At 39.7% G+C, this 26,403-nt stretch overlaps 1 protein-coding gene across 3 annotated transcripts in view; it reads right to left on the bottom strand.

The window, feature by feature from the left end:
- The window catches only part of LOC102312134 (cilia- and flagella-associated protein 46), a 65,121-nt gene extending 40,431 nt beyond the window's left edge, over positions 1-24,690 (bottom strand). For 2 of the 3 annotated variants that reach the window (XM_042225382.1, XM_042225383.1), the window contains exons 1-20: positions 24,469-24,690; positions 24,274-24,395; positions 21,946-22,077; positions 21,568-21,632; positions 20,515-20,679; positions 18,079-18,202; positions 17,345-17,439; positions 16,343-16,498; positions 16,058-16,157; positions 14,753-14,851; positions 14,136-14,326; positions 12,481-12,706; positions 12,095-12,212; positions 10,058-10,187; positions 9,388-9,506; positions 9,068-9,183; positions 7,389-7,501; positions 5,136-5,348; positions 2,822-3,023; positions 610-762 (exon numbers count right to left, since the gene is read on the bottom strand). In XM_042225382.1, coding sequence (XP_042081316.1) covers positions 610-762; positions 2,822-3,023; positions 5,136-5,348; positions 7,389-7,501; positions 9,068-9,183; positions 9,388-9,506; positions 10,058-10,187; positions 12,095-12,212; positions 12,481-12,706; positions 14,136-14,326; positions 14,753-14,851; positions 16,058-16,157; positions 16,343-16,498; positions 17,345-17,439; positions 18,079-18,202; positions 20,515-20,679; positions 21,568-21,632; positions 21,946-22,077; positions 24,274-24,395; positions 24,469-24,517 — 2,688 coding nt within the window. In that variant the 5' untranslated portion in view covers positions 24,518-24,690. The remainder of the gene's footprint in view (positions 1-609; positions 763-2,821; positions 3,024-5,135; positions 5,349-7,388; positions 7,502-9,067; positions 9,184-9,387; positions 9,507-10,057; positions 10,188-12,094; positions 12,213-12,480; positions 12,707-14,135; positions 14,327-14,752; positions 14,852-16,057; positions 16,158-16,342; positions 16,499-17,344; positions 17,440-18,078; positions 18,203-20,514; positions 20,680-21,567; positions 21,633-21,945; positions 22,078-24,273; positions 24,396-24,468) is intronic. The other variant, XM_042225384.1, reaches the window with a different exon arrangement.
- Between the last annotated feature and the right edge of the window lie 1,713 nt (positions 24,691-26,403).

The following is a 26,403-nucleotide window of genomic DNA, read 5'->3' as shown; positions in this document are numbered from 1 at the left end:
CCACTTATGTCAACTCCATTGGAAAACTGCAAACGCAGCGATATAAAAAACACAACCTCCGAAGCATTAACCTAACCTAATTTGATTCTGTCAGGATTAATTTAGTCAAAACAGACTTGTTATTCCGTCCTGGCTCTGTTCTAGGACCAACCCTTCTGTACATATGTATATGCGCAAAGTCTAAAATGAGGAAAGACTACATCTCTGTCCCCTTCATGTCTATACTTGAGAAGCCAGTGAGAACAGTGGCGGAAGCTGATTGAATCAGAAATAGCACGACATGGAAGCGCTGCAGGAGAGGTGGGTATGCAAGCAGCTTGCAGATGTAGAGAAAGGTCAAACATAAATGGACACAGAGCTGGTTTAAGTTATGTTGCCACATACACTATTTATACCCAGTGACTCCTAGTTTAACAGTTGTTTGTCTGAACTTGTGTTTGATATAGTGTTGTAATAAATCTTCGAGACTGTAAATTACACAAACTCTAAATTAACTCTAAAATGCTAACTAATTTTCAATGGTGATACTTGGTTTCGTATGAATGATTAGGCCCTAGACATGAATTAGCACCCTTAAATGAACCTAAAGAGAACTGCTAAGAATAGTACCTCTTCTTTCAGCATATTCATCTTTGAACCCGTTTGCTGTTGCAAGAGCCCATGGATCTGCACCCATGTAGCCAACAGCCGTTTTCTTGCTGAGATGGGGACAGTCTCCCCTGGGATGGTAGCATTTGATATGCGAAGGGCGTACTCGCATAGCTAGGAGGAGGAGCAGAAAACAATAATGAGCTATCTGAGACACTTAACAGGTGTCAGTCAGTTATTATACATCATGATGCATAATTATACTTCCCTAATGCAAGCTACAAAGGAGTCAAAATTCAGTAAGACTTTGTTCAAGTTGGACACTGGATCTGACCCTGCTATACCATTAATAAAACATACACAGCAAAGGATAGTTTTTTCTTCTTTTCTTTAAAATGGAAATAGACACAATGAAATTTAGTGAATAATTCACTGATAACGTGTCTTTTGTCTGAAGTTACAGCTGGATTTCATGGCTGACCATCAGAATACATCAGGAGAAAGGAAACAAGGTTTAATTGTCAGGCGAGAGAACAAAGAAATCAGTCTTCAACAAAGACGTAGTCTTGAAAGCAACATGTGATCGTGTCCGCACGTGTGTGCGTGTGAGTGTGTGTATAAATGGGTGGATGTGCAGAATAAGAAAATACATTTCCTGTTTTAAGAGTTGTGTGATGTTTCATCATATGTCATATATATCCAATAGAGAAAGATCTGATATTCCCCTGTTGGTGGTCACACTATCTGTGTTTGTCCAGTTATTGCCCTGAATTTCTTTGCATTCGGTGACCGGTTGCAATTGTAATAGATGCAGTGACCGGCTGTTTCTTGAGCAGTTGAGCATGTAGTCCCCTTGTCCTGTAGGCGACTTGAAGTGACTGCAATCACTGTTAGACAGGGAAGGTTTACAAATAATTGCCACATAGTTAATAAATGCAGACAGAATGCCTTTATGCTGCAATAAATCTGAGTCAGTCTGCGCTGGTTAGGACAACTCATCTTTTTGCAATCAGGGACTTGACCCAAATGTGTTGCCAGTTTTTTCTCATTAAATTTGCCTATATAAGCAAGCCTGCCAAACACCTTATATCATTTTGCTCTTATGTTACTGTCCTGCAGCAACTACACTGCTATTTAGGGAGGTTCTGACTTGACTTCGAATGTGGATGGCAACAAATTTACAATTGTCACCAATTGATTTCAGCTAATTGCCAAACTATTACAAGCAGATATAATGGACAACTTGACCCCCGCCAATCACAAACTAATATCAGATTGACTCCATCTATGTCCCATTTTATTGCTGTCTTGACCAACCAAAGGGCAAGTGACTGAGCAGTCACAGACCACTAAAAAAGCACCCATTTTAAAGCTGAGAAAGCTGAACTACAATTCAGTGCTCAGTGGCCAAATCAAGAGAGCATGAAGGCTGCTCTCTATACAAACAGACCATTGTTTGCATAAAGTAGAATCATATATACAGCTGGGGAGCATTTCAAAGGTTTCTAGTAAGTCCTGATGGTTTAGACTCTGATTTGGAAAGTGACAATTTAGATTTGAAAGTCTAAAACTTTTTTTTCTTTTTAAAGATGTCAGTCTGTAAATGTTAAATTCACACTGTTAGCTGTGTAATATCTGCACAAAGAGATTAACGCTTGACTTTCTGAACACGTCTTGCAAACATTCAGCAAACTGCATTCAGAGATTGTACACACTGTGCGCTAAACTCTTTTCACAGATTCCAATCAGTTCTTAAGCTGTCAGCGCTGGGATTTCAGACATTGTTTTCACTTTGAAAAGATAAAAACTGAACAAAAGCAAACTCAAAACACTCCAATCAGTCAGACACAAGGAAGATTCTGTGTTCTTCCACAACATCCATCCAAGAAGTTAGCAGGTTTCTAACTAAATATGCTTTGGTTAGTTAGAATGTACCATACATATACACCCTGTTAGTCATAATTACATGTTACATAACCTTTCTGAACACGTCCCTGTAGAGACAGTGGTCTAATTATATCTTATCGTCTCCACAAGTATCAGCCAAAATCAGCTCCAATCATCAGTGGCCCTGGAGATAGCTTTGCTTTAAAGAAATCCCAAGATAAACATATTTAATCTTGATGAAAATATCTCTATGACCTAACAAACTGCTTCAGAAAATCCTAGGTCAGGAAGTTTTAATATAACTTGTGTGATATAAAGAAAAGCACAGCCACATTAAGAGACTCACCTCTAATGCCTTGTGGACATCCTGGAGGCCAGCAGGATCTAAGAAACCCCCACAGGTGCTGGCAGCCTTTGCTATGCCCTTCTCAGCTCTTTTTTTGCTCTTGTCTTCTGCTGGAGCTGGCACAACGCTGTCTGGCCCAAACAGAGGCTGAATCAACCCTTGGGCCACAGCATCACACAGCAGCACAAAAAGAACACGGTTCCTGAGAAACACAAACAAAGAATGTTCCCCTCAACACAGATTTGGCTACGAAAAAACTAAGTGTTCCTTGGGTCACATGTCACATGAGAATGCCAGTGTATTCTAACATTTGCACAATTATTGTTATGCCCAAGGAGAGTTTGGTCTGTTCTCATGAACGCTTCACTGCTTCTTTCCATAGCCAAAAATAAGAGCAGTGCTTAAATGGTCTCCTCTGCTGTCAGGAGCAACAAAAGAAATAAGCTTCAGATACGTTTCTGAGGATGAACGCACATTTTGTAAGTTTTACTTGAACTGAAGGACTTTGTATTCACTTTATTCCACAGAGAGTAGATAAAGAAATGGGTGGCCTGATGAAAGTCTTTCAGAACGCACAGAATAAGATAAAATGTGTGTGATCATCATTCTAAAAACATTTTCATTTCTAAGAAATGCGGAACAATGTACTGATGAATAGAGACAGTGTATCACCAAAAACAAAGAAACACACACAAATGCAGAAAACTATTAATTAATTGTTGGTTAAGCAGCTCTAACATATAAAACAAATAAAAACAAGAAGCACTCCATCAAGGCAGCTCATTCTCTGGGCAGTATTTACTTTTAAGGGAAAGGTATTGTATGTTATAGGCATACAATAGCTCCATAATCATATAGCTCTCTATGTATCAACCTATTGAGCTTGAATAAGTGGTCAGAGGTTTTAAATTGCTACATGTTATTTCCTATGTGTTGACAATACACACCACACATGTAAGAATCAGAGTTTATACGTTATAAATGGCAAGCTACATTGTGGCTGTGGCTACAATGTAGCTTGCCATCACCAGTGTGTGAATGTGTGTGTGAATGTGTGGATGACTGGATATGTAAAGCGCTTTGGGGTCCTTAGGGACTAGTAAAGCGCTATATAAATACAGGCCATTTACCATTTACCATAAGGCTTCTTTTTTTTTTGCCAATTTTAGACCAATAAGTCGTTAAGCTGACCTTAGTGGATGTAAAACAAATTTTAATGGATTGTTAACAAGAACTGAATCTGCACCAAGTTTCATTCAAAATGTTTCAAGCTATTGTATTTACAGACAGAACAATACACATTCAAAGGCTACCAAAAAAAACATAACCACCTTGGGGGAGGTAGAGAATAATCAAAATAAAATGTAAATAATAATGTAAATAAAATGGATGAAAACCAAAATGTGTTTTGTCATTTAGAGGTTGCTCTTATTTGCTCAACACACAATGTATTTACAAAACATATTCATGTGATTTCATCTAACCTTTTTAGTTACACCAGCAAGACATAATATCCTGTGTAATTTTCTCTGTTTCAGCTAAACTACAAAGTGCGAGGAGCTGCAGGTGTCATGCTGATGAGGAAAGATCCAAAGCAGACAGAAAACTAGCTTGGGCTTGCAGGGACTCAAGAAGGCACTATAATAACCAACTAAAAAAAAGAGTGCTGCATAATGATAGCATCTAAAAAGGGTAAAAAATAAGAACACAGACTGGTATGAAATGAAAACAACCTCACACAGACAGAGACAAAGACACAGACTAAGAAGAAACATATGAACTTAATCAGAATCTAAGGGAGCATCGAATAACTCATTTTTGCAACCACTTATCCTTGACCTTAGTGGAAAATGTCATGAAGTCGAGGAAAGGTGAGAAGAAGAATTTATAAGACCACAGAAAATGCATTATGCTCTGAGAATCCAGCTGAACATAGAATATACTCACTAAATTAACAATGTGATGTCTCCTGGATGTCTGCTGTGTTGAAACTACCAAATACATATCTTGGAGCCTATCCCAGCTGCCCTGAAGCAAAAACTAATTTAATGATAATCCTAAGTGCTGGCAAAAACAACAACGGGTATAACTAACGTAGCTCATGACCTTGATTTAGAGAAGTAATGAGTAAGAACTTAACAACTTGATAAGAGGCAGATTTCATCTAGAATGTCATGGATTTTGTTTCATAATGAGTTTTTCTGTGGTGCTTTTACAGTTCAGATTCTCAGGGTGTGTTTTAATTACCTTTATGTTAGATTAGTGAAGCTGTGACACCGCAGGTAAGGTATAATTTTCTAAAAAAAAAGCCTACCCAGTGTACCCCGTCTTCTGGAGCATGTCCACAAGACTCTGGAAGGTGGGAAGCAGGCGTGTGTATTCCCTAGCTGCCAGCAAGTGGCTATTGTAATTCCACAGGTAAATGGCTGCATTAGCTACCACCCACGACTCTCCGATCTCTGCTCCGAGCTCCCCTGCCCGCAAGAAGTTGGAGGTGGTGTAGGCACATAGAGCCTGGATCCAGTCCCTGGGTGAGAGAAGCACAGAAATATAGAAGAGAGTGAAAAAAGGATAGAAAAAGTACTCTTTGTGCGTGTTTGTGTGCAGTACAATATTTTCAATTTCATCTTTAAACTTGTTTTAGCATGAACACGTTCATCTACTGAAGGAAAATTACTCAATCAAGTTTTTACAGAATTTGCAAATTCTACTTAAGAAGGTATTCATCTTATTTCACAGTAACAGCTCGCAGCCCTTGTAATTCTACAATATGCCAGAAATAGATTTCAGGCAGGTCTCAGGCACAGCACATCAGTACAGTGATTTCAGTGGTGAATGCCATGTGTCAAGTCTTGTCAAGTCAATAAAGAAAATAGGCTGCTGTTTTATCTAATACAACGATGGCTGGAATCCAAGAAAGAAGACAAGATGGAAAACACTCTGGAAAAATAGAAAATAAAAAATATCAGATTCTGGATGCACATGTCCATTTATCCAGTTTGCCCATTTTCCAGTCCCAAAATATATTAAACAAATGATAAATAATAATATACTATAGTGACCCTGACCACCATAATGCTGATCTCACTATAACAAGCAATGAGGAGTATCTGATCCTTACCCTTTAACTACATTACACAAGATATCTGAACCCTTCTTCCATAACATCTGATTGCTTTAGAAATGTTCCCAGATCAGGTTTGAACTCTTAGTTTGACAAATAAGGAAATTAAGCTCATTTAATTAGTAGGTGCAAAGCAGAGTACTCGATTACTGTTTAATTGTAAGAGTTAATGTAACTGTTTAGTTTCAATTAATCAGGTATTTAGATGCTTTTTCAAAGAAGCAAACAATTTCTGGTAAATATGACGGTATTTCTCTGTTACTTTTATTTTGATGGAAGAAAAAGAACAAGACAAAAACTCATGACTTTCCCAATGTTTGTGTCTCCCCCCCAACTCTTTGGCACACAGATGTGTACAAGTGGAATGTATCCAGTACTAGGTCCATGCCAGTGCACATATTAACCTTGGGCTTCAGTCACACAGGCCTAGAGGCCGGTGAGTGGTGGCCTGGCAATTGCATTATAGAAGAAACTGGAACCCTTATTTTGTACCAGGGTCAACCAGAAAACTGAGGAATACTTCCTGGTTTCCTGGTTGTGAGAGGTTGCTGGAATGTGATGTGAAATCAACTCTTTAGCCACAGCCACAGCCCAAGAGCAGTCAGTGATCCCCTGATAACCAGCTAGGGACCAACCAGCTTATTCCCCAGCTGGTTGGTTAATGGTTGTGGAAGGCATGCTGTCACTAAGTGAAAGTGGTTATGAGGTATATTGTAAAACCTTGCCAATACTTTAGCCGCGAGCAGACTCCTGCAGTCTCTTCTAATTTGCATGGAAGATGCCAAGTAGTTACCAAACACTTTCCAACTGCTCACTAAGTATTTGTGAAACTGTGATGGAAACTGGAAAAGTTGCCCCTTTTGAAATCTGTTGGTTTTAGTGGAAAGTCACAACTTTTTCTTAGAATGCAAATGATCTATCATCTGTGTCTCCCTGTTGTGTAGCACTTTTTCGGCATAAATTTGCAGACAAGTCTTCCAAGCATGTCTCTAGACCTTAGCTAGCAAGATGGTGGATCGAATGGCTTACAATGTGGAAGTATACTTTGTGCCAGGATCACATTTTGAAGAAGGGCCTGCATGCGCAGTACAGCTCCACAACACTGCAACAGTGGTGAGCCCCACTGAAGTGGAGAACAATGTCGGTGCTGCAGCTATGCCATCGCTAACTTGTAATTTTAGCTAAAGTTGTCACTATGATGGGACTTAGTTCCACTGTTGCTACAGAATAGAGTGCACACCCTTGGGACAACATAACCACTGTGTGCAACCTAAATGCAAAGACTGCTTTTTCGGTACTCTAACCTTTGTTTTAAAAAAGTAAAAAATGTTGTTTCAAATTACTTTCATATTCAAGTTATAAAAAACAAGGTACAGTAAACAGCAAAGACACACAAAATCAAAATATCTGGTGTCCTGATACAGGTGTATATTATGTTTTCACCTGTAAATAACCCAGTGTGGATCCTCTTCTGACACGCAAAACTGTTTATCCTGTGGGGGGACAGCAGGGCTATTTAGCTGTACCCCCTCTTCAAGTAGCTTTTGGATAGTGGCCTGAACAAGAAAGAATACATTAATTTCACAAACAATAATATTAAAGATGACTTCCTGTTTTGACATCTTTATAATAAAAAAGAGAAAAACCTCCTGCTATGGGGATGACAGATTCTTTAAAGGTATTAAAGCTCAGATATACAGATCAAAGACAAAAAGAAATGACTGGTGAACATTTTATCCAGAGGTGGACAACTCGGTTAAGACAAGAGGAACCAGTCGTCATCATCAGACTGAGAAGAATGCAGCTTTTGAATTAATGAAATCTAATCAAATTTTCAGAAAACATATCCCCGTGTCATAGAACAAAGGTATAAGAAAAGAGGCTACAGCGTGTGTCAGTTTTGGCAAGGTTGTGCCATGGGTGTGGATAGTTCTCTTCATTTTCTTTAAAGTGCTGTCAAGTTAACGTCTCTGTAGACTTAATAAAGACTTGGACACATTTGATGGGAAGCACGTATGCAGAATAAGACAAACTCATGAGACAAGCACAGCAGTCTCTGACTCCAACCACTCACCAACAACTTCACAGGCTTGTTAAAACTCCCATAATGCACGTCAACTGCTGCAAGCAGTCTTTGTTTCTAATAGTGTATTTCAAAAGGATGGCACAGCCTAAAAGAAACAGCTTGATCTAAGATCATCCACAAAATGAACATGAACACCTTATAACAAAAACATCTGAATTCAAATAAAGTTTAATTCAGAAGCTGGTGGCTAACAAACCAGGTATGGAGCCTTTAGAGCCAAACAACTTTCAGTATGAAGAGTTTCTGTCTGATCTGCATAAGAACATATTCAATAATAAATCTACTGTCTTTAATTATCAAAAACAGAAGGAATATGAGCCCATTGATGTTACACCAGTCACTGTTCTGAATATACATTACAGTAGGAACATGAAAACCTTCAACTTCAGTTATTACTATATCATTCAAAATACTCTTTCAGATCATGCTGGAACATTACATTTTAAGAGAAACCAAGAAACCTCTCAGTGCGTTTACGATACTCACAAAAACAAATTATGGCACAGAACAGCTATCCTGCACTCACCAGACACTTAAGTAGTTACACCTTGCTAGTACCTGACTGAAGACCCTTTGGCTTTCAGAACTGCCTTAATTAATTTTTAATTCTCAAGATGGTTGTTTGGGAAAATCCGAGTATATCAGCAGTTCCTGAAATACTCAGAACACTGACACCATTACACATTCAAGTCACTTACATTACCGTTCTACCCCATTCTGTTGCTCAGTTTGGACCGGTCAAAATTTGCATTAAGCAGCAGTTGAACAGGTGTACCTAACAAAGTGGACAGTGCATTTCGCTGTGTTTGTTCAATCACAACATTCTTCAGTCTCCTCTCATTCTGTTGACCATTGTGTAAGAAGTTTTTGCTCCACATTTTTTTTATAGTTCTATAATACTTGCCTGTAATGAATAATCAAAAGGGCCAACCTTATAATACTGGAGTTATAAGAAACCTGTTGGAGTGTGTTGGTTCCATCTGTAGGAACACAGGAGCTGAAGAGTGGCTGTGTGTATTAGTTAGTAAGAACAAACCTCAGCACTAATGAAGCGAATTTCAGCTAAAAGGCGCAGCAGGTGCACAAAGCTTTGACTTCCACTGGAACCGTGAAGACACTGTGCACAGCTTTCCCCCTCTGAGTAGTTGCGCGCTGGAGAGAATTAGCAAAATATGTTATGTGAATAATCAGTGACAGCTCTCCTGCTCTTTTTGTATTTAGCAATAGCACAAAAACATAAACTATAGCCATAGGAGTATAAACCTGACTTCTCATTACTATTCTGTATTCTGAAACTCAGTATTAGAAATGTTTCTGTTATTTTAGTGTTACTCTTAAGATCATTCATCATCTTACTGTCAGTCTTCTTCCATCTCCCGTCATCATAAAGCAAACAGAATCCACAAGCAGCTCGGCACACATCCCAAACTTCATGCTTCCTGGCTGTCTTCGCTAATGTTGCCCACAGCCTCACTCTGAAACAGCCACGAAATAAAGATAAATTACAGATAAGTACTTTTTGAAAAGGTTAAGGTTGGGACAAGGGTACAGCTACGTGTTGTATATGATCGAATATTGTTTGTTTGCAGGGTCATGAATAATAAAAATCTGCTCTCAAGTTGTGATGGTTCTGCTGTCTCCTGAGCATTAAGTCTGCCATTAGTGACGTGCACATCTCTTTAACGGTAATGACAGGGGCAGACATGAGGAAATCAGCTATGCGCTTTGAATAGGGATATGAAATGGAAGGGTGCAGAGTTATAGTCGCACAACAACCTTAACAGCAGCGAGGACCAATAGATCAAACATTCATTAGTATCTAATATTCGGTAAAAGCAAGAAGTAATAAATTCAACAAGCCATAAAAGTCTGATTATATGGGCAATTTTCCAACTGGGTTTCTGGGAGGTGTGACAACTAAAACTAACCGCTGAGAAAACTTTACACTTTACACTTCATTTTGCTTACATTCATACATCAAAAGCACATGCGCAAAATTAATAGACTTGCATTTGCAAACACGCACATCTCTGTATGATCTGTATCGCTGCCCTGTTTGTCCAGGTGTCCTTCCACCCTCTGTATGGATGTAGAGTGATGCTGAGCCTTTGCAGCGAGCTGAGTCACTGGTCCAGATCCAAGACCGCCTGCGGGAACTAGACAAATGTTGAAACACTGCATAAGTCGAACCTGATTAATACCGGAAAAGCTTTTCTATTCCCCCCCCCCCCCCCTTTTATTAGTAATGAAAATTGTAGGTATGAATAAAAGGCATATTTATTCTAATGTACAAATTCTCAGGCTTACATGGTGTCAGAAGATCAGCATAGAAATTATGACAAAGCTGCACAACTATCTGTTTTATGCAACATTCATGTAAGCAAAAGGAAACACAACTTAGGGCACTGAAGAGAAAACGGCCTATTTCCATTGCTAACTCTTTCAAACAGGAGCGCTGCTGAGCCCAGTGTAATCAGATTAGATGGCAGCATATTCCAAATTTTTACTGAAAAGCATCTGCACCAACACAAATATGGGGCTGAATTATGAATACACTGACTGTGTGTAGAGCGGCAAAATACGCAAGTGCCGGTGTGCTCACTTTGAAAGTCACACACAGACACACACACACAAACACACACACACACACACACACACACACACACACACACACACAGACACACACACACAACAAACACATTCACCAACACACACAAACACGCACAAAAAAAAATTTGTGGCACCATGGTGCACTTAATTAATTCTTGTAGTCCCAAGGGTTACTTTACGTGCTGGCTTTGAAGCTCACAACACAATGATTAAGTGGCTTCAACTAGGGCATGCTTAAGGTTCATGGACAAAAACAAGAGGTGCCTCTAGGGACCAAAGCTTTTAACCCGTGCCTGCAGTAGGAGCCCTTTGACAAGCTGTCAGTTTTTCCCCGGGTCATTAGGACTGCTGAATGTTCATTTGATGCTATGAAGCAAGGAGCCTTGAACAAATGCGAGATCAAAGGCTCCCCCCAAGCTCTGGCCCTTCTGCTCCGTGATTCATCGCACACTGTCGATGTGGCTTTCACTGTTAGCAAAACTAGAACACACTCTCGAAGCAGTTTTTTTTCTGAGAAATTGCACACCACTGAGCAACAAAAGCTCAATGTGACCCCGGGAAGTATCTCTGAAGATTGTGGGTTAAATTTAAAAGCAACACATCAGTGCACATCAGTGTAGGTCTGTGACATCCAATCAGCCTGCATGCAACGACTGCCAACTTTACTTATGACTAAACAATTGCGGCATGAGTTTGCATTCCAGGTGCGTTCTACAAATGTAGGAGGGCTCTGTCAGCACAAATCAGTGGGGTTTATCTAAGATCAAGTTGCTCACAAAGACATTCTGCTGTGAAGCATTAGTACATATGTATGTTACAGTTCCAGATATGATTATATAATAATTTATATGGTCTCCTGGTCCTAGGCCATATGACTCACTAACAGAAGTAAGATTGCCACAGTGAACCCTTACCATGCATCCATGGCCAATTTAGAATCGCCCGTCCATGTTAAACCATGTTAAGTTTAATCTGGATGTTTTGAGAAATAGTACCTGACGCTCACACAGGCACAGGTAGAAAATGCAAACTCCACACAAAAAGCCTGGAGCCATCTTGCTGTGAGATGACATCACTAGCCACTGTCACCTTACTGTACATCACTGTCACATTTCTATGACAGAATAAATAGCAAAGGTAGTAGCAGAACTGTAACTTCCAGGTGAAAAAGAAATACTGTCTAATTTCGGTTTCATTTATGCTCCAAAATAACTGTCCCAAAGGTATAGCTGAACAATATGACTTGCTTCTTCTTCTAGGCTAACCTGTCCTTCAAGCATGTATGCTGTCATTTTATGAAGTATTAACAACGTGCGTTATTCCTGGTGTAGATAAAAGAACTTCATTTCATTTGGACGTCTGTTTCAAGAGAACATCTTATTGCAAATCCAACATAAGAAAAAGTCTTAGTTTGGCTTTGTGAAAAGTGAAAGTAAGAAAGAGAATTCTGTACTTTTTGAAGTGTCATCTGCATCCAGGACCATCTGAAAATCATCAGGGGCCAAAAGAAGGCCCACAGCGACCAGGACGGGTCGAAAGTCTGTCTTATCTTGGGGCGGCATGTCTCTTGCCTGAGAAAGACATGGAAGAAGGGAATTAACTTGTAGACTAGACAGACTCTTAAAGCACTTCAGCAACCACATTCAAGCAAAGCATATATTTTAAAAGTGAACTTATTTGAGCATATTATTAAAGCTCTAACACACCATACCCCGAAAGGTCAGGTATGTTTTAACTCAAAGTTCTTTAGCTTAACTAAAAACTCTTGTTTTCAGCAGCCTACTCTAAATGCGTTTTTGTTTGGTGTGTAATGTTACACAGTACAGATGGACAAGAAACCTGCTGCATAAGCATAGCAGCTTTATCCTCAATGCGGGAAGGGGTTTGGTAGAGGGTCTGCCTAAGCTGCAGGAGGCGGAAAGCTGAAGACAGGCGTTCTTGTTGTGTCCCATTGTCCAGCAGCATGGCTTTCTGAAAGTGAGTCAAAGAAGCCTCAAGGCGCCCCTCCTCCTCTTCAGTCACTGCCAGCTCTGAGTGGACTTGACAGCGCAGCTCCAACAACATACTGGAATAGTAACACACAATTAGTATGACTTAATACAGTCATGTAAAAAAAGTAAAAGTAAATCCTTTCTAAATTCTGAGGTTTTACATATCAGAATGTAATAAAGTGGCTCTCAGCAGATTTTAAAATATGGAAAATACAGGTTCAGATGCACAACAACAACACATGATATGTTACATTGTGTCATTATTTGCCAAAGAGGAAAGGTATCAGGAATGATCTTAAAGCAGCAATTTTTCAGGGTGGGAAGACTTATAAGGCCATTTCTAAACAACTCAAAGTCCATCATTCTACAAGAAGCAGCTCACAGCAGCATGGTGATGAGAGGCCATAGGAAGTCCAATGAGAGTGCAGCATGCCAGTGAATGACTTTTGACAGGGTACTAAATATATTAGAGTTACCTAGGCAACTGTAGCCAGGAATTTCCACTAGTGATCAAATGGTAAATGGCCTGTATTTATATAGCGGGGCGCACTGACAGAGGCGAGGCTGCCGGACACTGGCGTCACCGGGCCCTCTGACCACCACCAGTAGGCAACGGGTGAAGTGTCTTGCCCAAGGACACAACGACCGAGACTGTCCAAGCCGGGGCTCGAACCGGCAACCTTCCGATTACAAGGCGAACTCCCAACTCTTGAGCCACGATCTCCCCATCAACCACCAGGTCACTAATGTTGTGCAACAGGCGAATTGCTTCCTGCGCGCACATAGCTTCAGCTCGAAGTTGATCTCACCAGAGATGTCTGGTGATTATGCACAGTGCCACAGCTGATGAAAATCAAACAGAGCATATCAGAGCAATCACCTCAAACCTCACAACCTTTAAGCACAGTGGAGGAGGGGTGACAATTTATGCTTCTTTTGTAGTCCCATAACCTGGGCACTTTGGTGTCCCTGAGTCTACCGTGTAGAGGGAGGGTCAAATGTGACACCATCTGTCCAGTAACTAAAGCTTAGACCACACTAGGTCATGCAACAGGACAGTGATCCTAAGCACACCAACTACCCAACAGAATGACTGAAAAAGAAAAGAATAAAGGTGCTGCAATGACTCAGTCATGACCCAATTCCAGAGCTCAACCCAAATGAAATACTGTGGCAGGACCTTAAGAGAGGTGTGCATTTATTTGTAATTTAAGGCCTTTTTATTATTATGTAATCTTAGAACTGACGGATTGTGTACTTTTTTATCACCAGTATATATTGTGGAAGTAAGGAAATGTATAGGTCTGTGTAAACTGTGTGTGATTATTATTCTGAGCAAATAATGACTTTCTCATATCAAATCATAGCTAGACTGGAAGTTTCTAAGAGGGCAACACTCAGCTAAACATATTCAGTGAAACATGAGTACAATAACGAAAAGCAGCCCGAAAAGCTCCAGGACATGCACACAAGGCCATGATGATTATGTAAAAAGATGAAAACCTTTGTGTCTCTTCCAGTGCCTGAGCGACCCTGAGCAGAGGTGTCTTGATGCATTTTCTGAGGTTGTGCTGCAAGAGGGGCAGGCACAAGTTCCACTGTGTAGCACACACTGCCTGCACAGCCTGAGGCCCCCCCTCCCTCGCTGCAGTCTGCAGCCACTGATCCAGCTTGCCTATCTCTTTCAGCCGGGCCTGTGGGATAACAACTACAGATTGAGAATCTCTCCTGTCGCAACGACGGCACAACACTTCCATCACTTGGCAAGCAAATTTGGATTAAAGTGGGCTCAATATGTTGTATGTGCCAGTTCTTAAATGTGACAGTTTTCACAGTAGTGTATAATGAGATTACATGATCCTACTTTCCAACATCATTTTTTCTCATTACAAGGGAAAAAACTGCAGAACTTATATTAGGATGATTATAATTCAAAATCTTGACTTGTAGTTAGTCAGAGATACCTATTCAAGTCAGATCTCTGAATTTAATGACAATAAGCAAGCCATTTTACTGTAAAAAAAAATTATTAAATGAAGCATCTGCTAATGGATCTGCTGCTTTCACTCTAACATGAGGGTAAAACATATGGATGATAATTCAAACATATGGCCAAGCACCTCTACACTAGCTTTGGAATAGTCATTCATCTTCATTTCTTTCTTCAGGAGGTTGATTTCACCTTGGACACATTCCATTACTAAGCGTTGGCTAACACTCTAGAAAGACAAAAATAACACATGTGAGGTCAGGAATCAGAGGATGGGCTGAAAAATGTACAAATTTGTATCACCAGATTTTATACGGCAGAAGATCCTCCATATGCAGCATCATTAATTATGTTGTCATTCCACATAATTCACTCATACATACAAAACATACAAAGCATAAAAAAGAGATTGTATAAGTGAAATGTAGGGTCTATAAAAAAATCATCTGATTTCAAAAGGTTAGAATTTTTAAACTTAAAAAAAAATTATCATTTTGAATGAACACAGAACCTTGTGGTAAATTCTAAAAGATATGGGTAAAGGTAAAGTTTCACATACAAAACTTGTACAGTGCTCACAAATGCTCAGTGTGTCTTACTTTTGCATGAATCTGCTCTTTCTGACAGTAGGAATCTCAGTCGCTACTGGTGAACGGCTGCGGATTTAAATACACCCTGATACACCCTGTATGTTCTATATTGCTCAAAGAAAAATGCAGCATCTCTGTAACTTTTATTAATAAGCCAGATATTCCCAAAGTCTGGGCGTGGCCTCCTGGTATATCAGAAAAAGTTTACAGCCTTGCGAACACGGGTTCAGATTTGGGCAAAAGAAAAAGTTCACATTTCTAAATAGGCAGTGACAGACTTACAGTAACTTTGAGAATGCTAAGTTACTGTAAGTCAAACGCAATTAATCTCACGTATTGTCAAGGGCCTGTTTTTATTATTAACCTTTACTAGAATAGCTTTGCACGATTCACAGCTCAAAATATTCCTTATTTATTCTGTGCTTGCCCATCAATTTGTCCACTGTCTGAAACAAACTGCTTTAGTTCCCATCCTCCCTTATTTCTTCTGATTGGCGGCTCCTTATAAACAGAAGGTTTAAACAGTTTGGGGGTACTGCTTCTGTGGTCACAAAAATTAGGGATATGTGCTCTCACTGACATCACAGGGAGCCAAGAGTAAAAACAGCAGAGCAGTCTAAAGCCTGAGTCCCGGTTTAAAGCGATTAACTGTACGTATGCTAACCTCATTATTTAAACGTTACATAAGAGCACTCACCATTGTACCTATGACAAAAAATAAGGAAAGGCATAATAGGTCACAGTTAATGTCAAACCCATGCATAAATTTGCATATTTGTAAACTGTGTGCAGTTACATCTTCTGCCCCTACTGCCCGAGGTTTTAAGAGAATATCGGACACTCACAGCTTCACCCGACGACTTTAGCTCTTTCAGACAGTCGGCAGCTACTTTCTGATGCTTCACTTGCAAGGCCAGCAGAGCCAACTCCAGGAGGAAGGCAACTCTGCAAATCCCAGATAAAACATAATTTATACAATTCACAATCCTTCAGTACAGTAATCTGAGACATGTACTGCCCCTGGGATAGCCATGTGTGGGTTTATGGTAGAGAGAGGTTTAGGAAGAGAACAGGGAGCAATAAAAGGTAATCTCGCAGGAGATTTGATCAGGACACTTTAGGTCACAGACCTGTCAGATGGCTGGATGGGTGTTGAGCTCTGAAGAGGACTGGAGTTCAGAGGTGTAGCAGGCTCTTTGCTACAGTCCACCAAGAGATGGAAAATCTCCTCAAGCCTAGTAGAATTCTCTTTTGTCAGCATGTCCTTGTTAAGTCCTCCCAACCTGCTACAACATCAGGAAAACTCTCTTTACATTAATGTACATGCATGTGAGCATCCAGAATTAAACTGATACTTTCATTTGCCCTTTAACAGACTCACACAAAACAGTGCATAAACCTTAGGCTAAATAACCTATATGGTGCTGACGACGGCCGAGTCTGACTTAGTCATGCTGTCACACTGAAATGAGGAGCCATAAGGAGCTGTGACATGTCGAGTACATGCCTGCAGAAATGGGCTGGGGGATGGGACTGTACAAGAATACGCCACACCAGCAGACATGGTACTGTACTACAAATGTGTTCAGGCCAGCAGAAAAACATGGCTGCCACAGGATGCGCTGAGAGCCAATGGATAATGGACCCGCTGACCTATGTCTCCCAGTTTTTAAATGTATCTGGAGGCATAAAAATTTTAATATAAAAAAAACCCCACAATAAAATCCTCACTCTAAGCGCTACATCTTAAGATAACATTGCAAAGAATAAAATAAAGACATACGCAGGTTAGAAACACGGAATACTAGATTTAAAATTTTTAGACCTTTAAACAAGATCATAACTGATCAGGTTTAGGACTCAACCTGCCTCTATTGTTAGAAGCATTGTAAAAACAATAAACATGCAGTCAATCAGAAAAGCCTGCTTTCAAACAGTTTAAGCTCCAAAGCAAGCATTTCTGGAGCAGATCAAGTGCTTCTTTTTGGTGACACCGTACATCTTGTTTTTCCTAGCGACAGATAAAAATGCAAAGGACTTTCATCCTGACAGCACAAAAACGACACTTTCAGCAAAACAAACCCTCCAGCAAAAAAAGCAAACATTTATATGAATGTAACTCAGAAACTTACTTTTTTAATTCCTGCATTTTGTAAATGACTACTAACGTAGTGCATTCCCTGCTTGTTTCCAGGAGGACATCACTGTCTGACAGCTGGTGTCGCACCTAAGAAGAGTGAAGTCGGAAGTTATGCTTTATTATCAGGTTATGACAGGGTTGAATTTTATGATTAATGTCAACATCAAGGAGTTTAGCGAGCTATTGTTATGCATGTAGTGCTAATAAGACTCCTGAAGACATCTGAATGGTGTATTGTCATATTATAAGACTTGTATAAAGATACAATTAAAGTTTAAATAGCATTCGTTCTGAGGTCTGATACATGGCAATCTTAATGCCCCCAAGGGTGAATCAGAAGCTCAACCATGAAACATGAGCCAATCATGTTGCTGTGTTGAGTAGGTATCAACACACTTATTGTATTTTTTGTGTTACTGCATCTATAATGTCTACTCTAATTAATGCTTTGTTAACTGCTCTGTCGGGACAAGCCAGAGATCTGGACACGTGTTGAATTGGACACGCACAGGAGAAGTACAGCTCTAAACTTTATTTGGAGCAATGTCACAAACCTTTAAGGTAGTTTTACAGCACTTAATAAATTTATTAGACCACTTCTGTGTAGATATATCAATATCTACTTAAAAAGTATCCACCTAAAAAGTAGATATTGAGGATCTATTTAGTTATTACTGAATGTATAAGCGACCAAAAACTGCCATGAAAGCAACATGCTGTGTTTACCAATAAAGTAAAGAGTCCTGGGTAAAGTTTTGGAGTATGCGACTTGATGAATTCTTCTGTAACTTTTGCAAAACTTGTTGCATCCTCAACCTTCTTTGAGTCCACAAGACATTTGATCAGGTGCCTGAGCAGAAACAGAGACAGAGAGCAAACATGTGGGCATGTGTCACAAGATGACCTTTACAGTCTCCAAAGTGCTTTTAGCCAAGTGCTCAGTTTTTCTATGCTACTGAACATTCAATGTAATTAATATACCAACAATCAAATAACAGCTTTTCTTTTCTGAAGCTTGTCATGTTCACACTTGTGTGGCATGAGCTATCTGATATTACTGTGCTGGTGTTGTTACTACAACATAAGTCATGTTATTCAAGGACTATCTTAGGGAAAAAGACAGCAGTGGGTGAAGGTGCCTTTAGGGCGTTCTGGCAGAAAAGCTTTCTGACAAAAACACTCTAAAGTAGAAAGGCTTTCAGAAGTCAGGGCTACAAAGTTAATGTGAGGAGCAGGTTGGTGGTGGATGTATGGATCCGCTTCACCTGACAGACTGGGTATTTTGTTCTGTGTAAAACCAAAAGTCAATGTTCACTTTTATTTTCTTGTACTCAGTTCAAGAATATTTCTATTATTTCAGTTTAAGTTTGGTTTGGTTTAGGAAAGGACTGTGGTCTGGGTTGAAACTGTGCTCGTCTCTGGATGCACACAAAACACTAGTCACAACTACAATGTGACATTGATTTTCCTGAGGCAACATATATAAATATATATATGTATATATTTATCCCACCACAGGGATATCAGACAATACTTGCCTCCATGGTCAATATATAGCTTGGGTTTTAGACTTCCTGTCATACTAATACTAATATTAATGTACATAATATAGCAACATAATGAGCCAAATTTACTAAAGGGAGCAAAATAGCATGCAAGTGCAATCACCAAATAGGCCAAATTATGGGCGTGGTTAGTTTTATGGGGGATTTTTAAACACAGACACAGTCAGTTCATTTTTGAGAATTAAATTTTAGTGCAATTGTCAGTAAATTGTGTGGCAAACATTTGTCAATCAGTTTGCATGCTTGATTTAAATGTTCTTCTTCCTAATTTTTTACCTGAAGAAACAAATTTCCAAGAATACAAACTGTTATGGAAATGTTAACAATAACCTGCAACACACCCAGTGAGCTTGATTTGAAGTGGGTTTAATGAACACATTGCAATGTGGAGAGAGCATCCCAGTGAAACACCAGGATCATCTCTGAATTTTGGCCACCGCCCTTACATCTTATATGCAGAGACACAGACAAAGAACATTCCACAAATGTGGAGGGGGGCTATACCTTCTCCCTCACAGAGAGAATTATGACCTTGTTTTCTGCTTGGCCATCACCTAAGGATTTACATCCCAGATAAGCAGAAGGAGTCCCACTATCTGTTTAACGTCTCCCATCACAATGGCCTCACTGTGTTAACATTCCACATGCATGCAAACTAGTGACAGGGGTACTCTTAATATAGTAAAGTGAGAAAGTGATATTACTATAACTAATGTGATATGATTAAATATGTGATTAATACATGAGAGAAGAAATTTGCCTCCACAAAGCACAACAGGATTAGTTACAAAAATCTCTGAGTTCCCACCTCACACGCAGTCTGGTCATCATGCTCCCTTTGTAAGTGCCAACAGTACTTTTTTTCCACACCAAACCCCAGTTTGCACTGGCGCAACGCATTAGTAAATCTGGACTAATGAGTCTTTAACTTATACAAATCAACCCATATATGGGTAAATGCAATGCATACAGCTGTGATGGAACATTTCACAACCAATGGTAAACTGGACATATTTTTCGTATTCTTATAATAGATGTAATGTAGCACGCCATGCTAATCTCATTATATTTATCATTGGGGCAACCGTGGCTCAGGTGGTTGGGAATCGCATCTGTAACCAGAAGGTCGCCGTTCGATCCCCGGGCTCTCTGTCCTGGTCGTTGTGTCCTTGGGCAAGACACTTTACCCTACTGGTGTTGGACAACTGTAGCTTGCCTCCACCAGTGTGAGAGTGAGTGAATAGTGGCATTGTAAAGTGCTTTGGGTGCCTTGAAAAGCAACGCTACATAAATCCAATCCATTATTATTATATCTGTCACTGACCCAACATTATATATATGAATGATACATTTTTGTCCTCTGATCAAAGATAAAACTAATATTTTTTTGAAAAATGATTAAACAGCTTGGAATAAAACAGATACTTGACTCTATAGAAGAAAAAAAGCAGCCCATTAACTGAGGCTAGATGAAGCTGTGGTCATAAATAAACTGCTGGTTAATAAGCTCAGTTCATTATCTCTATGAATTTTCAATGAGTATGAACCAAAATCACAACTGGACATATTAATGAGGTCTAAGTAAGAGAGCACTTGCATCATGAGTTCAGCCCTCCAGCTGTGGTCGTGGTCTGCCACCTCCTCCAGACTCTGCACCACCTGCCTGAGAGAGGGCACCAGGTGGAGGCTCCGCCCCGGCTGCAGAAGAGGTTGCACTGTTTGGAAGTACAGCACCGAGGCATTGAACACCATAAAGTGAAGTCTGTAAGGCACAAATCAAATGCAGAAGAAAGTAAACACCGAGCAATGAATTATTTATGTGATACACTTGCAAGCCATTTTATCTCTTAGTACGACTCAATTCAAACCAAGTGTCAGCTCTCTATGAGGAAGTCCTGTGAATTCCAAATGTGTGTGGATTAACAATCGACCAATGAGCCACAGGAGAGCGGCCCGCTGAATCTTTTCGATGTGAAATAAGTGGAATTTATGAATTTAAGCTGCAGTTTTAAAGAAAACTCTGTGAAGAGACTGTTTGAGCGCTCCTAATTTATTCACCAGAGTGTGTGCTGTCCATTAGCGTGGGCTGCTTGAATTAGATATGTATTCCTTTGGTGTTAATTGGAATTCCTCATAGAGCCTTTTTATTGACAGGTTATGAGTTCATTAGCAAAGAAAACCAGTGCTCATTGCTTACAAAGGCTAACCGAGTACCTCCAAACGCATCCATCAAAGCAAATAACAAGGGAACGCATCTGTCACAATTTCTATTATTGCATCGATATGTGCATCACCCGTTTCACCCTGCTCACAGATGCATCCAGTCAGCTGTTAAAATTGAGATGAAAACACGTTGAAAATGTTCCGCTTGTGAATAAGGGGTTGGGGTGAAGCATGAAAAATCATGTTATATTTGATTCTTCTTCGTAGCATATCTCTGCGCATCAGACAGAGCCTAACCTATCACAGCTAAACAACATTCCCTGGTGAGAATGTCTGGCTTTCATTACGTGTTTTACCAGCGCACCTTACCGCTGTGGCAGCAACTGCCAAATAATATCAGAGATGATCAACTGTACGCAACAGAAAATGGTCATCCATCTTTCTCGACACTGTAACAACAAAGCCGAGCATACTCGAGGTTGCATACCTTGGTTCTTGCTTTGAAATCTCAATTGCTTTCAGAAAATACACCACAGCCTCCTCAAAGTCCTCCTAAAATAGAAAATGGTGCAAAAAGGGGACATGAGAACCTGTCAGAACATAGAAGCATATAAACAATGACAAACAGTTTAGCAAAAAAAAAAATTTAAGCTGCACTCAAATGTAGCAAAGGCCAATATTTGTTTGAGACCGAAGAAGCATGGTAAAACCGCTGGAGTTTGTTTGCAAAGCTGCTGCATGTTTTTAGTGCAAATGAGTACAGTATGCCGCTACAGTAATTGCATGTGTATATATCTCTGGGGCGCAGAAACACACACACACACACAACACCCTTGAGGGGATGTGTCCAATTTACTGTCCTCACCACACTCCCAGTGGCCGGCGGAGACTTCAGCTGGCCCTGGCAGAGGTAGGCTCGACACAGAAATTGATTAGCCGGCGGATTCCCTTCAAAGTACATCTTTAGACACGCTGTGCTTATCTCCAAACAGCCCAGCTGAAAACACAGAGACAGAGCAGCACAAAGGCCAGAGAGAAAAAGAAAAAAAATTCAGCCTCATCTGCAGTTAGATCGTGTAACCGGCAATTTTCCCTGTATGATGCATTATTAAAAACTATTGCGAAAGGGCTTAATGTATGGGGAGGTGCACATTTATTTTTTGCACGACAAATTAATTCCATGCTGTTTTACAAACTGCCTCCTGTTAATTGTAAAATTAATTCAAACTCAGCAGCTTTATACTCAGTGATGTGCAGCACTATCATGGAAGATGATCATGCAGCAGAAATTTTTGTTCTGCAAGCTTTTGTATGTGTTGTGAAGAACAATAAGTCAGGCTGGAAGATCACTGAATAAGTAAAACCTGACAGCAATGAGCAATGGATTAGTATGTTAGCACATGTCTTAATACAACAAGAATATTTATGCTTCTCTGGAAAATTGAAGAACGGAACTATACTGCGGATGAAGACTAATTCAGCATTCACTGACACTTAAGTCTTCAGGCTAAGCTGCATTTTCACAGAAAACTTGCTGTGTGATATAAAGGAGAGAGAACAAATCACATTATGGAATATCCCTGTGTTTCATTATACAAATATGTTTCCCTTGCCTTAGGACAGCTCAGCCTGTATTAGTGAATATTCATTGCTATTCCCTACTGGGAAAATAGCTCGATTAGAAGAACTAAAGTTACTACACGAAAACAGTGACATAATGAAACGAGTCCTCCAGCAGGGAGGTCCTGCCGGCTTTTTTATTACCTTGATTTTTCTATATCAATACCTGTAGATACCATCAGCAACAAAGCACTGATGTTAATCAACAAACAACCCATCCAAATGTCTAGGACCTGCTTTATTTTGAAGCTTTAATAATTCAGGAGCTTTCACAGATGTAGCAGGCATTTACTTATAAAATGTAAGCTCCACATCTTCACAGTTAGATGCCAATCTTTTGTTCTAGGAGGCTGCTTGAAGCACCATGTCTTATGCCACAACTCAGCAGTCAGGAGCTTCTCACATCATAAAAAACGCTTCTCACAGCAGTTGAAAAGCAAGGTTGCAGGCACCTTCAGAGAATGTGTGTTCTCATTATAGTCTTTCATACAAAGAAATTCAGCCTGTCTGATTCTGATGCTGACTGTAGGTTAATACACACACATCTAAATTTGATGTATTCACTGATCTACCAACATAAACCTGGTGAGATTTTAAGTGATATGCGTGCGAACAACCTGACATAGTAGTGGTGGATAAGGCCGAATGATAGATGTGGCTATACCAGGTTTTAGAAACATCAGGAAGAAATAAAATGAGAAGCTCAAGAGGGATGCGAGAAGCTAGAGAAGATGTGGAAGGTTAATGCACCAGTTGTCCTTGTGGCAATTGGAGCACTTGGTACAGTGACTCCCCCAAAACTGGGTGAGTGGCTCCAACAGATACCAGCAGCCAGAACTGAGATTTCTGTCCAGAAGAGTGCAGTCCTAGGAACAGCAAAGATAATGCACTGGACCTTCAAGCTATAAGCCTCTGGTAGAGGACCTGTGCTTGAAGGATAGAAAACCATTATATATTAGTAGTAATAATAGTATTTTGTATTTTGATTCAACTCGATAACCCATACTCAGTAAAATACTTTTTTTTTAAAATTTCGAGAGAGGAACTAGAATGGAAACACATACAATGGAAACAAACAACAATGGCAGATAACATTTTTTTGTTATGTGCCATGTTTTCATCACATTTAGAAGAAGTAATGGTAGTCTGCAAAGTCATTTTAAGGTCATTTTGCCCCCTCCTGTAGCTTTTAGCCTTTCATCCAAAAATACAGATGTGTGTGCAGAAAGTTCAGAGATTCCTAAATTAAAATAAATACACCTATCTACAATATACGCTATGAACAATAGCTACAAACATAGCCTGTTATGAGACAGAATTTAATCAACTTGGTACTCTCTGATTCTCCAGTTAGGAAATAAACAAGAAGAGTAATATAATTCAGACTAATTTAGCATACATTAAAGCATAAAAATGTAATACTCAATACCTAATTGATAAAATAAGATTAGCACTGCAACCATTTTTTTTCTTTTGTTTATTTCCAACTCATCACCTCGACCCTGGTGGCAAAACGATCATCAAGTGAATTCTTCATCAACAGCTTCGACAGTAACTCCTCATCCTCTCTCACCTGTAGCCCAGCTTCGGCGCACAGGACGCACCACTCCGGATCAATGCGTGGAGTCCGTCCGCCGGTTCCAACTACTGCTGCCCCCTTGATTAAATCGTAGGCTGACTGCAGAGCTCCACAGTCTGCATGTATGAAATAAACACAGTAAGCTTGTTTTCACAACTCTTCATTTACTTAACTGACTGCGCGACAAACCTTTGTTCTCTTTAGCCTTGGCTAGATGCTGGCGAATATCTAAGTCCATTTCAAAGCGTTACTTAGCTAACGTTAACGTAATGACAATTTACTTCTTTTTATTTCATGTCCCATTTAGCTGCTACTTTCTTGAATACAGAGCAACCCATCGAAAATAGCAAATACTTTCTTGAATTGTAGTAGCCAACAGTCAGTGCTTTTAGTTTGGGAATGTTACTAAGCAACCGGGCTTGAACTACGGTGTACGGATAGGACAAAAAGGCTGGCTTTTGGTCGCGATCATTAACACGCCACCTCAGTTAGCAGCACTAACTTGACTTTCACTGGATTCTGTGAGTGAAATGCAGAACTGGCAGCCTACAAAATATAAAGCAAACACTCTCAGTTAACTGGACTTCTCCACCAGTGGTATTGATGCTTTTTGAAGCACTTTAATGACATCACCTAATAAAAAGCCGAAGAATGTGCTTTAGTTTTAGTGACTACAACCCCCCCCCCCAAAAAAAAAACCCAGAGGAGTGCCAAAAAAAAACAACAACAAAAGACGGTAGTTTCTTTATTAGCCTTCGGTTGGTTCCAAAAACCATTACTTTTGTATAATAATTATTTTTGGAGACAGCACATTTATATCCTTTTACAAAACACAATTTTGGCCTCTATGGATAGTTTAGGTCTCACCTTTGGTGACTGGAGCCAATGAAGATGTAACACAGTCTGTGCTGTTGGTGTTTTATGGAGCATTTGATGCAATTATCTGACTATTATATGGTACAACCCATTCACAATTCTTTTATTAATACTAAAGCATGTGCTTCAGTAATCTAGTATTTCACGAGTCTGTTATTTGGTACTAGTTATCACATATTTGTGTGTGTGCATTGTACTAGTGTAGCTTGTAGATGCAGTTTGGTAGGGGTAGCAACCTAGCACCTTATGCTTCCATCTAAAATGGTCATGTAGGACTCCAAAAATCCAAAATGTCAGTGGCCAAAATATCAGTATTGAAGCTTTAAAATAACTGCAAAACCAGTGGTGGATTTCATGACTACAGTGGTATATCTTTTATACTGCCTATGGTTACAGCACGACTTAGCAGTTATCTGGTACATCTATAGTGCATTTTCTACTCTGAGTGAGCACTCAAGCACTCTCTGCTACAAGCCTGATCACACCCACACACTCATACAAGAGTTTTAATTGTTCTTCTGTGTTTGTTTTAATGTTCCCTTTTGTGTTTTGGCATGTTAGCCAAGCAACTCTAAAAAGAGAGCTTTTTAACCTGAATGAGATTTCTATTTGGCTAATTCCTAAAATTATCTATATCTGTGCAGTGCACTTTGCTAACCAAGCTTGCTAACATTAGACGATTGTAATAACTAAGACCTCCACATTCTTGTCCAAATATGGGTATTTATAGCTACAAAAAACCCCAACAAACAAAAGAAAAAAACTAAATATGTCACAATCCTTATATTACTAATATTATGGTAAAATATTATGATGAGTGTGAGCTCACGAACCAATGCCTATATCCATCTTTTATTTACAGTTTGGTAAAAACCTTAGCCTGTAGGCTTTACTGGCACGATGCATATTTTCACAATACATTTTTATTACTTCAAAAGGTATGAATAAAAATGAAAAGATGGTACATAACAAAAGCAAAATAACATCTCTCCCTCCCGCCGTTATGAATACACACACACACACACACACACACACACACACACACACACACACACACACACACACACACACACACACACACAGGGGTACAAAAAGCCCTTCTTTACTTCAAAGTGCATCATTATAGAAATCAGGTTGCTTAGTGTGCAAATGTAATTTACTTGGTCAAACCACATACTGCAGCAGATGTGACAGGGGACAAAGTCGAGAGGGAAGGCAAATGGCTGTGGCTGTACTTTCAGTACATAC

This window comes from Haplochromis burtoni, unplaced genomic scaffold, assembly GCF_018398535.1.
Source record: "Haplochromis burtoni strain Fernald_Lab_line unplaced genomic scaffold, NCSU_Asbu1 Contig_170, whole genome shotgun sequence".
In the NCBI taxonomy this organism is placed as follows: Eukaryota; Metazoa; Chordata; class Actinopteri; order Cichliformes; family Cichlidae; genus Haplochromis; species Haplochromis burtoni.
This window is presented reverse-complemented; position numbering and strand designations above follow the sequence as displayed.